The sequence below is a fragment of the Leptosomus discolor genome, chromosome 10 (genome assembly GCF_034619465.1).
Source record: "Leptosomus discolor isolate bLepDis1 chromosome 10, bLepDis1.hap2, whole genome shotgun sequence".
Lineage (NCBI taxonomy): Eukaryota > Metazoa > Chordata > Aves > Leptosomiformes > Leptosomidae > Leptosomus > Leptosomus discolor.
In genome coordinates, this window is record NC_141400.1 from 10,515,065 (window position 1) to 10,525,142 (window position 10,078).

Here is a 10,078-nt window from a genome sequence, read left to right on the forward strand (position 1 = left end):
AAATACCTTGTTTTCCCCGCCCTGGTCAGCGCTCATACTAACTGCCTTGCAAGGCAGCTGGGACAGTATGGTGGGTCCATCAGGAGAACCTGACCTACAACCCACCGCCTTTCTGCAATGGCCATGGAAAAGGTCTCCAACACCTGCTAGCTTTGTCCACACCTGGTTTGCCGCACAGCACGGTCTGAGGGCAGGAGGGGGAAGACTGGTACCAGGGGAGGAGTTTGTGGAAAGACCAAAAGGGCCAGTGCGTGGCCTCCCCTTTCCTCCTTTCAGGGGTATGGGAGGTACCTCATGTTGTTCCCCCAGCCTCCTCCCAGTGACGCCGGCCCTCCTCCTTGCTGCTGAGGGTCAAGGACCCTAGACCTGTCCAGCCAGAACCCTTGGGGGGTCTGCTGGGTATAAAACTGCAGCTCCTAAGGCCAGTGCGGCCCTGATGTTACTACCCTGCTCCCGCGTGTCACGGTAGGTGCTGCTTTGGCCCCTTTTTTTAGCTCAGGAGGGCTAAGGGACACATCTTAGCCCTGGTTGGCTGATAAACTGCCTCTTCGTGCTTTCACACGGTACATGAAGGAACGTTCACTACCCCAAGGACTATAAAATCCATTACACTGGTAGCATTAAGGGAACACGATACGCGCTGTTCGGCACAGGACCGCCGCTGTCGAGCAGAACAGCCTCTTGCCGCTCAGCACCCCGGACCCCCTCCGCTGGGCCGCGGAGCGGGCGGGAGCAGGCCCGGGGCGGCCGCCGCCTGTCCTCTCCTCAGTGCCCGCAGGGGGCGCCCGCGGGCCGGGCTGCGGGGCCTCGGCCTCCCTTCTCCCAAGATGGCGGCGGCCGCCGGCGTGCCGGTGCGGGTCTGCCACCAGGAGATCGTCCGGTTCGACCTGGAGATCAAGGCGGCCGTGCAGGTACCGCCGCCCGCCCCCGCGGCGGGTCCCCCCTGCCAGGCCTGCGGGGCGGCCGCCGCCTTGCGCGATGAGTCCCGGCCGGCCTGGGCCGGGCGATGCCCGCCGCGGGCCGCGCTGACCGGGTCGTTGTCTTCCAGGACATCCGGGACTGCCCGGGGCCGCTCAGCGCCCTCACGGAGCTCAACGCCGCCGTGAAGGAGAAGTTCCGCCACCTCCGCGGCCGCATCCAGGTGGGGCTCCCGGCCGGGGGCCGCTGGGGTGACCGGCCTTTGCTCCAGGCCCGCTCCGTGCGGCCTGCCCTGGGGCGGCTGGCGGGCGGTGGGGAGTCCCGGCTGTAGGGAGTTAGTTTATCGGATCAGTCTGCTGTTAATTTACTCCCTGGCCTGGGGTGGGGTGTGCGAGTGGTGGCAGGAGTTGTTGATCAGATTTTCGTGTTTCTGCTTTCCGCCAAAGGAGCTCGAACAGATGGCGAAGGAGCAAGATAAAGAGTCGGAGAAACAAGCCTTACTGCGGGAAGTGGAAAACCATAAGAAACAAATGCTCAGGTGGGTTGGGCAGCCGGTGCTGTTTACAGATCCCCTGTAACCAGGGATAATAGACTTCTGTACAGCATCTTTCAGATCCCACTTGGCAAACACTGTCACTGGCTTGGTGCTGTTTTGCCTGAGACCAAGAAATGATACAGGAGGGAAAGGGTAGGGCTCCCTTCTGCTTTCCTCCCCTGCCCTGACTTCCTAACCATGGTCTGTCCCTTTGAGCAGTTGGGCATGTAAGCAGGTGGCTTGAGAGTCTGTCATTTGACAGCTGGCACAGTTTTCTTCTTCTCTTGCTCCATAAATGATAAACTTAGGGGAAGAAATGACAGGACAGTATGTTGTTATTCTGTGGTATAATATAGAGAAGGTCCATGCACGTTTCTGGGGTGCTTATTTACAGTGGTGATTGTTTTGTGAAAGTTGTTTTCACTTGCAAGGTGTTACCGTCACATTACAATGTTGCACTCTTGTGTTTTCAGCAATCAGGCAGCTTGGAGAAAGGCAAATCTAGCTTGCAAAATTGCTATCGACAATGCTGAGAAAGATCAACTGCTGCAGGGAAGAGACTCGTTAAGGCAAAGGTATTAGACCGTCCCACTGTACAGTCTGAGATTTGAACAGTGTATGCTGTATTCATTAGTTCTAAATGGAAGTGACATAATGGTTTGAAGTTACTTGGTTGTATCTGGAACATAGCTTTTCTTTTATTAATGCATTTATTTTTGGTGGGGATTTAAACTGTTAAGGTTTCTGATAATTTCAGTTTTTCTTGGTGTTGGCATGTGTAAGCGGAAAAGGGGATAAATTAGCTTTCATAGTTTTTCTGAACAACTTTTACATTAATTCCAGTCAGAGTAATAAACAAGTAATGGATCAATATGCAGGCTGTTTTCATGTGCAAAACTGGATGTAAGCTTATATAATTTCTGTATGGAAAAGTTGATGTGTTTAGTATCGTGAAGCAACAAATGGGATGCCCAGCATTATAGAGTGGTGGTTTGTATCAGTGCTTCCATACCAGCTCATGAAGTTGTACAGCCATGGATGAGTAAGTGGTGAAATACGGGCTGCCATGAGCAGTTGTTTTGGCTCATGACATGAATGTTATTAATGTTTTGTGATTTACTTTTTTTATTGTTTAGTGAAGATAATCTGAATTTCTCATGCAGTAAAAACTAGTTATGTCTTTTGTACATTGACAGAGGTGTTTGGGGCCAAATTCTGTTCTAAGCTCCCTGGCAGCAGTGTTTTCCCCGCAGTGCCCAAAGATGTAATTTTATCCCTTCCTGTTTTACTTTTTCCCTTTCTTTTTCAGGAAGACTACAAAGGAAAGTCTGGCAGAGAGTGCAAGTAACATCACGGAGAGTCTGATGGGCATTAGCAGGATGATGTCACAGCAAGTCCAGCAGAGTGAGGAGACCGTGCAAACCCTAGGTACAGCTGTTGTTTGGGTGTTTGGGTATGGACGGGATGATTGAAGCACCTTTCACCAGCTCTGTTAGGATGGGGAGACACAAATTGATGTGGTGTGGGGCATAGTGGAAACCTGCTTTGCTGTAGGAGAGCGTACTAGGATCGTAATTAAAGGACTGTCCAGCAGAACTCCTCTAACATAATGTCATTTTGGACATAAACAGAAAATAATGCTGTACGTTGTGTGGAGCTATTAGTTGGAGTTTCTGTTTCATGATTATGAAAAGGAAAAGAGGGCAGGATGAGGAGCTTTTGTTTTGGTTTCACATAAAAGCAATTGTAAAAGCAATGTGAGTTCACAGGGTGCTAAAAGCGTGTTTGGTTTTGCTCTGTGCTACTGTCCTGGCACGCATTTGGTCATAGCAGAGAAAACAAAAGTGTAGATACAAGTCCATACGCAGAGGAAGCTTAGTATGTTTCAGAGGTATGAAAACAGAGGAAGACTATTTTCACCCAGTCTCCAGCTGGGATGACTAAGAGATGAAGAGATCAAGTGACTTGAACCCGAGGTCACTTGCTCTGTCAGCAGTGCATCAGGGACTGTGAAACCAAGATTTCACCCAGTTCTTTGGCTTAGACTCCTAGGACAATAAATCAAGTGACCTGTCAGAACTGGTGATTCATGAAGCATTTAGAAGTTGGATCTGTGTTGCCTGGGCCTCTTACTAGCTGTGCTTTTGGGCAGAAGAGAGAACAGTTTAAAGACGAGGATAAATAGCACAACTTTTGCCCTCCTTGTTTTCTGCCCCCATCTGAGGATGGCAGCGGGTTGCGGTTTGTTCATGCAAAAGTAGCATGTTTCTTCTCCCATTAAAAAGACAGTTTGGCAGACACTTTTTCACTCTGTTTCTGACTGAACAGCACTTGGAGTTCATCAAGGGAAAAACTACCAAAGGTCATTTACAAAACCCAGCTGCAAATTCTGAATCAGTAGTTAGAATTTCCTTTTTTCTGAGCAAGTCCTTTCCTAGTATGCAGTGAATATATGCGGCTGGGAAGCAGGGAAGCTCTGCTTTGCCATTAACAATGGGAAAGGAGTTTTCTGTTTTCACTTGGATCAAAATGCCTCTTTAAGATGGGATGTAATTGTTTGCAAAATATTACAGACGTATTCCTGCTATGCTTGTTTTTGTGAACCAGGCAACATGCTTGGAGTTCGGCCTTTCTTTAATCGGTTCAGTACAGAGTGATACACCAGCATTGACTGTCGTACGGGGTGTGCGTGCTGTAGTACAACAGAAAGGGGACTCCTGGGCTCTTGCTTTCATTTAGTGATTTGAGAGGAGGAAGGCTGAGCAGTTTGGGGCGTGCGTTTGTTTGTTTTCTTACAGGGAAAGACAAGTTGAAAGGGACCGATGTTCCGTCTTGTTGTTTTGGCACATTCTCAAATTCTGTCTTTAGTTGAGACCAATCAACACACTTTTCCTGTAGTTGATTTTTCTCCTTTTTTATCAGAAAAAAAACCCAAAATAATTATGTTTGTTAAAAATAACTATTAAAAACTGTTTAAATTGTTTGAGCTGAATAATTAAGGATCTCTTACTGCTGCTGCATGTTGCGTTTTCACTTTCTGCAACCCCATCTGAATCACAGTGATTTACTGCTTGGGCTTGGGGGAACAGTTTCAGTTGTGCAATTAATATATTCAAATAGCAACCAGTCGTGTTGCTGCTAGAGCTCATGCTGATGGTGATCTCCTCTCATAAATTGGTGCTTCTGGCACCATTCTTATTTCAGTGTGCTTCCAGCGAGCTCTTGGGTAGCACCGACTTATAAAAAGTATGGACTAGATTTGATCTGGTAACCTCAAAATGGGAAGTTCAGGAACAGCATGTAGTGCCTTTAAGCCGTTCAGTACTCTTATTTTGCTTTGCATTTTTCCTCAGCACATCAGGACTATTGGGTTGTGAAAGCTTCTGCAAGAACACAGTCTGCCTTTGTCTGCCCATAAGTCAGTCTGACCCAGAAGGATCTCATGGGCACTATCTGTATTGCTAAATATTGCATGCTTATATCCTTTGTCATGTATTTTTGAAGCGCAACCAACTGATTGTTTGTTTCCCCCCCCCCCCCCCCCTTAATTTCAGCCAATTCTTCACGAACCATCCTGGAAGCAAATGAAGAATTTAAGTCCATGTCTGGGACAATTCAGTTGGGGCGAAAGCTGATAACAAAGTACAATCGCAGGGAACTGACGGACAAGCTGCTAATCTTTCTCGCCCTTGCCTTATTCCTGGCCACGGTGCTCTATATTTTGAAAAAAAGACTCTTTCCGTTTTTGTAAAATTCCAAAGCTAAACTGAACTATTATGAAAGACCAGAAAGAGATAACGTAATAATGGTAAGGCTTTTAAATGAAGTAATAAAGGGATATTGCAATAGCTGAAAGAACGTTAGAGGAGGCACGACCTTATACTGTCCTCATGGAGCGTGCAACCTGCTTAAGAGCTTAAATGAGCCCAAGTCGGGAAGAAGCAGGTAGATCAATGTGTGGAAAGAAGAAACACCAGTTCGCCTGTAGGTTTGGGGAACCAGACAAACACTTGAGGAACTAGGCACTCAAAAGTGCCAGTCTTAACTTTCAACCTCTCTTCGTTTTGCCTTGAAATTAACTTTTGTCCTTGGCTTGGACTGGAAGCTGCTTTGACGCCTGTGTGTAAGGTGCTGAGAGTACGAGGAAGGATGGAAAAGAGGAACTCACATACATTCCATTAATAAACTATTTATTGTATCCATATAAACTGAGTTTTGTTCAGAAACAAAGTCTAGTGGATTGAAAGAGCCTGAATAACTTCCAGTGTAAAAGTTCTGTTTCATACTTAACAGCAGTGGTTGCTTATGGATTGTTTTTTCTGGGAGCATAGCACACATGCAGTCTGGCTCTGTTCCTCTGGCCTTGGGAGAGCTCTGACCAAAGCAAAAATGGGAACCCCCTTTGTTACTATTAATTCAAGCAATATACTTGAGAATTGCATTGTCAATCTGTTGAAATCAAAAGCCTTTTTCCTCCTTTTCTTTACAAAATCCCACTTCATACTTTATATTCGCAAAATACTGCCAAGTCGTTTGAAAAATTTTCTTGCTTATATAGTTCATCTTTTCTCAGTTAGTAAAATCTTTTACAATCATGACCTTCCCTATCTCTTGTGCTTTAGTAATGGGAATTGATTTGCTTTAATAACAGAAAGCCTGCCCCACTCCATGTAGTACCTTGGAAGTACCAAAAACTGTACTGCAATGTTCTTAAAACCGATATTGCCTTCCCCTCTAGAAATTGTTTCCTTACTTATTCAGAGCTGACTGGTAAAGTTGACATTCTGTTTAGGAAATTGTCACGGAGTGGTTAAATACTGCCTTAATTTAGTAGTTAGAAGTAAACTTTTTTAGAAGGCAGTACTACATATGTCCTGAGAAATACAACATCAGGCAAACTGCACTATATAGATTTATGTGAAATTTGGGTCGAGGTTACCTTTGTAGTTAGTTCTCAATTGTACTTTTGGAGAGAAGAGGTGACCAGTCAATCCGCTTGTCATTGTAACATTCATTTACTGGGTCTTACCAGTAGTCACGAGTTACCCTTTTGCTGGCAGCTGCTACAAGCTTGGTTCAGTACAGAAATGGCAGCAGGTTGTAGCAACCCAAACCAGAGTACAGGACAGTTGGAGTGGTGATTGTGTGGCTGTGTGCATAAACAAGAAGTGTTGGGATTTGTAATAGAGTTCAAAATCAAGGGATCTGCCTGAGGAGTTGGTACCTGAGCCTTTCTGGGGCAGTAACTGGGGTTTTGGAAACCTCTGCACTAGGACTGGGACATCCCGCAGAGGGCACTCCTGCGTGGGAGTCGAGAGCATTTTCCTGCCCTGGAATACACAGAGTAGACCGCTTGGATGTGGCTTTTTCCCTATCGTTTATTCATTGTGTTTCAGTGCAGCTTTTCCTAACAGCCTTTCCTGAGATACAGACTTGCACAAACATTGAAGTAAGTTGACAATGTTCATGTTCTGGTTTTGAATAAGAGAAATCACTTGGCTTTAAAAAGTTGCACAAAGTCAACGCATGTGTGCTCCTTAATAATAATAAAAGCCTTGCTTTGGAAGAAGCCTGATGAGCAGACTGCTAACCGAGGAGAGCATCGTGTAGGCTGCAAGTTGGGGCTGCAGCGGAGCAGGTTTCATCCAGCTCAGCGATGCTGCCTGTTGCATTTCACACGCCTCATCTCTAATGTCAGGCTCCTGCCTTCTCTGGAGTCCGCTCCTCCCTGCGCCCCTCTGCACAGATGTGTGCAAACATGCAAAGGGTGATAAAAGTCTGTCCCCTAGTCTTGGAAAATAGGGCTTTAAATACAGATATTTAAGACATGAAGATTATTTAGATTATAGATATATTTCAAATTAATTGCTGTGCAGCAGTTCCCATTTTCCAAACCAGCAGTGCAGTGCCGTTTTATGCAGCTTCAGAGCAGTCAATAAAACCCTTTTTATGGACTACGTACTGCTCCTAGGCCAGGTGTAGCAGTGGGGCTTTACTATTTTTAGCCAGCTTGAAACAGCCTCGTCTCCCTGAATCAGTACCTGCAGGTGGTCAAACACTAGCTGCAGCAGTATTTCCTCCCTCGGGCGGATGCAACTTAAAAATAGGTTGTTGCTAATCTCCGAGATACCGGGACGCTAAGCAGAGGAGAGAGCTCTGCTGTAAGCAGTGATGCAGCACGACTGTCTGCAGGAAGTTTCGCTGGGTTTATCTTTGCGACGTGCTCCTGTCAGAACGTAGATCAGACTTAAAAAAGCAGCAGCTTTCTCACAGTGCTGAGAATTTCAGTGGAGTTTGTTTTAAAGGGGTGATCTTTTGGGATAGGGACTGTAATGTAGCAGTTTGGGGTCTGTTGCTGAATGTCCTGGTTTTTGCTCTGTTCTCACCTTGTTACTGAAATTTTAGCTTTCAGACCTTGACCTGCTGGAACACTCTGAGAGCAAAAAATAACTTAAGGACCTTCTTTATGACATTTGTTTTCTGTTGCATCTGGATTTCATTAAAAAAAATAAATCTAGTCCTTTTGTAAACATACCTACCTGCTCTGTATAAACTGACTGACAATTTACAGTCCCTACAGACAAGGGAAATAAGTGAAAAAAAGATCAAGGACAACTGGACCTTTTGGGAGAGGGGAAGAGCAAAATCCTCCCCAGGATGCAATGAGCTGATCTGCAGCACTTGGTACTGGAACCATTTCCTCCTTAGGCAGCCAGAAAACATCCAGGCTCTTGATGGGCCACAGACCTGAAAAGAAATAATTAGTGGAGACAGTGAGATAAATGTTATTTCCTCTTTGGGGGAAGAAGGGTGATTTTGTGAAGCACCATCTCTAACATGCGGTGCCTCAGCAGGCAGCCTGGCTTGGTGACTGGGTGCTGGAGCAGAGACCCAGCTGGTGGTCGGTGCCTTGGATCCCTCCTGGGCATGGTGGGATGCCCCAATCGGCCCATACAGCCCACAGCTGGGCAGCGCTCAGTGGTGCTCACACACCCTCCCTCCAGGCTGCAGCATGGTGTCTGGCTTGCTCCTCACCTACGGACCTTGTTCCTGGCTTCAAGGTAGGTCTCTGTATCTGATCTTTGGAATACGCGAGTGAGAGCAATACTGCGGGAAGATGAGGTGCTCGTGCCTGGCTTTTTGTTGTCTGACACTCATGGTGTTTACCCAGGGAGCGTGGAAAGTTGGGCCTGTGCAGTTCTTACTTGTCTACAGGAGGATTTGTGTTTGCATTTTCTGCCTTTTGGGCAGCCTGCTGGTCTCTGTGTCTACTGCTGAATATGAAGATGGGGTTTGAGTCACGCAGGGTGGTATGTGTCTCGGGGTCTTGCTTTTGCCAGGTTGTGTTGTGAATGGTAAAAACTGGCATCACACCAATTCATTTGGAAGGGAGTAGTGTTTTCTTAGGTGCTTCACCCTTCAAGTTTGCCCTGCAAGTGCAGCAGACCCATCAGGGATGGTGAGAAGAGGATGGCTTCTGCTGCCTTTGCACTTTTGGGCTTGGGTGTGTCTTGGGGGCTAAAGGTTGGAGCCCTCCTGAGGCCAGGACTGGAGAAGCAGAAGATGTTTGGGGAGCTCTAGAGGAAGAAAGAAAGGGGGATCTGGAGAAGTGTTCAGGGCTGTGCCAGAGAGTTCATACCCAGGAAAGCAAACAGGAGCGCTACTGGACCATTCCTCCCCGCCAGGCAGCGGATATCAGATGTGGTCACTGGAGGTGATAGTGGGATTCACTGGCACAAAACAGTTGCAGTGAAAATCTTTTTCCTTTGAAGAATTAATACTTGTTTAAAACAAAGAGTAAGGAACTACTCTGAGCTTAAAAAGGACCTGAAATCTCTTTGCCCTGGAGTTTAGGGGCTGAGACAAGCAGCTGGTAGCAGTCAAGCAGCTGTGGGTTAATGTACTCCTGCTCATCAGCTGAGTGGTGGTTAACTACCTGGGTCCTCCCGGCATAGGGGGCTGAAGCCACTTAAAGGACTGTGGGTGTTTTGCTGTGCAGCTGGAGCCACTTAGGCACGAGGATGGGGCAGTTCTGATGCCTTAGCAGATTTAGATGTTCAGAGCTTGCTGGTTTGTGAGAGTCTGTGTCAGGTCCTGCCTATGGAGTCCAGCCTACTGAGATCAGTCTGTTTTTTCTGAACACCTGTGGAAAGGGGGAAAATGCCTGGAAGTTGACCCTCAGCACTGTCAGGAGCCAGGCAGTGCTGTCGGGTGTTTAGCTGTGTTGCCAGCGTGTGGTTAGTGCAGATGCAGATGTAGATGTGATCCTGGTTTCCATTCCTATGTGTCCACCGTGGAAAGACCATGGGCAGGAGCAGGCGCCTGCTGGGTACCTCTGTTGCTGTAGCTGGGGTTGTGGGCATCTCCCCAGTACATCCCTGAAGTGTGCAGCATGAAGGTCACTTGCAAAGCATTTAGTTAACATGTGTTTTCAAGTCACCTTTTAGTAATTACAATAAAACATGGACCTGAGGGAAAGAATTGGAAATAGTTTTAAAATACGGCATAACTGTGCTGAAAAGACTGAATTGATTTGACTTACAACTATTTTGTTATTGTTTATAGTTTTAACAAATACAGAAATATTACAGGATAACTCTCTGTGGGAAAATAAATTGAGTGCAA

The 10,078-nt window shown here is 46.6% G+C and overlaps 1 protein-coding gene across 2 annotated transcripts; it reads left to right on the forward strand.

The window, feature by feature from the left end:
• Positions 1-827: 827 nt before the first annotated feature.
• On the forward strand, positions 828-5,979 carry BNIP1 (BCL2 interacting protein 1). Of its 2 annotated transcripts, XM_086470920.1 has the most exons (6): positions 828-911; positions 1,049-1,141; positions 1,365-1,456; positions 1,927-2,028; positions 2,763-2,881; positions 5,008-5,979. In XM_086470920.1, exons 1-6 carry the CDS (start codon positions 828-830, stop codon positions 5,202-5,204), a joined length of 687 nt encoding a protein of 228 aa, XP_086327046.1. In that variant the 3' UTR covers positions 5,205-5,979. The 2 variants fall into 2 exon arrangements, with proteins under 2 accessions (XP_086327046.1, XP_086327047.1); XM_086470921.1 differs by lacking the exon at positions 1,927-2,028.
• Positions 5,980-10,078: the final 4,099 nt, after the last annotated feature.

Excerpts from the sequence above, each read along its gene's own strand:
- BNIP1 (XM_086470920.1), top strand. The coding sequence starts at position 828 with ATGGCGGCGGCCGCCGGCGTGCCGGTGCGGGTCTGCCACCAGGAGATC. Across the intron at positions 1,142-1,364 it reads ACCTCCGCGGCCGCATCCAG|GAGCTCGAACAGATGGCGAA; the intron begins GTGGGGCTCCCG and ends TTTCCGCCAAAG. Across the intron at positions 2,882-5,007 it reads GGAGACCGTGCAAACCCTAG|CCAATTCTTCACGAACCATC; the intron begins GTACAGCTGTTG and ends CCTTAATTTCAG.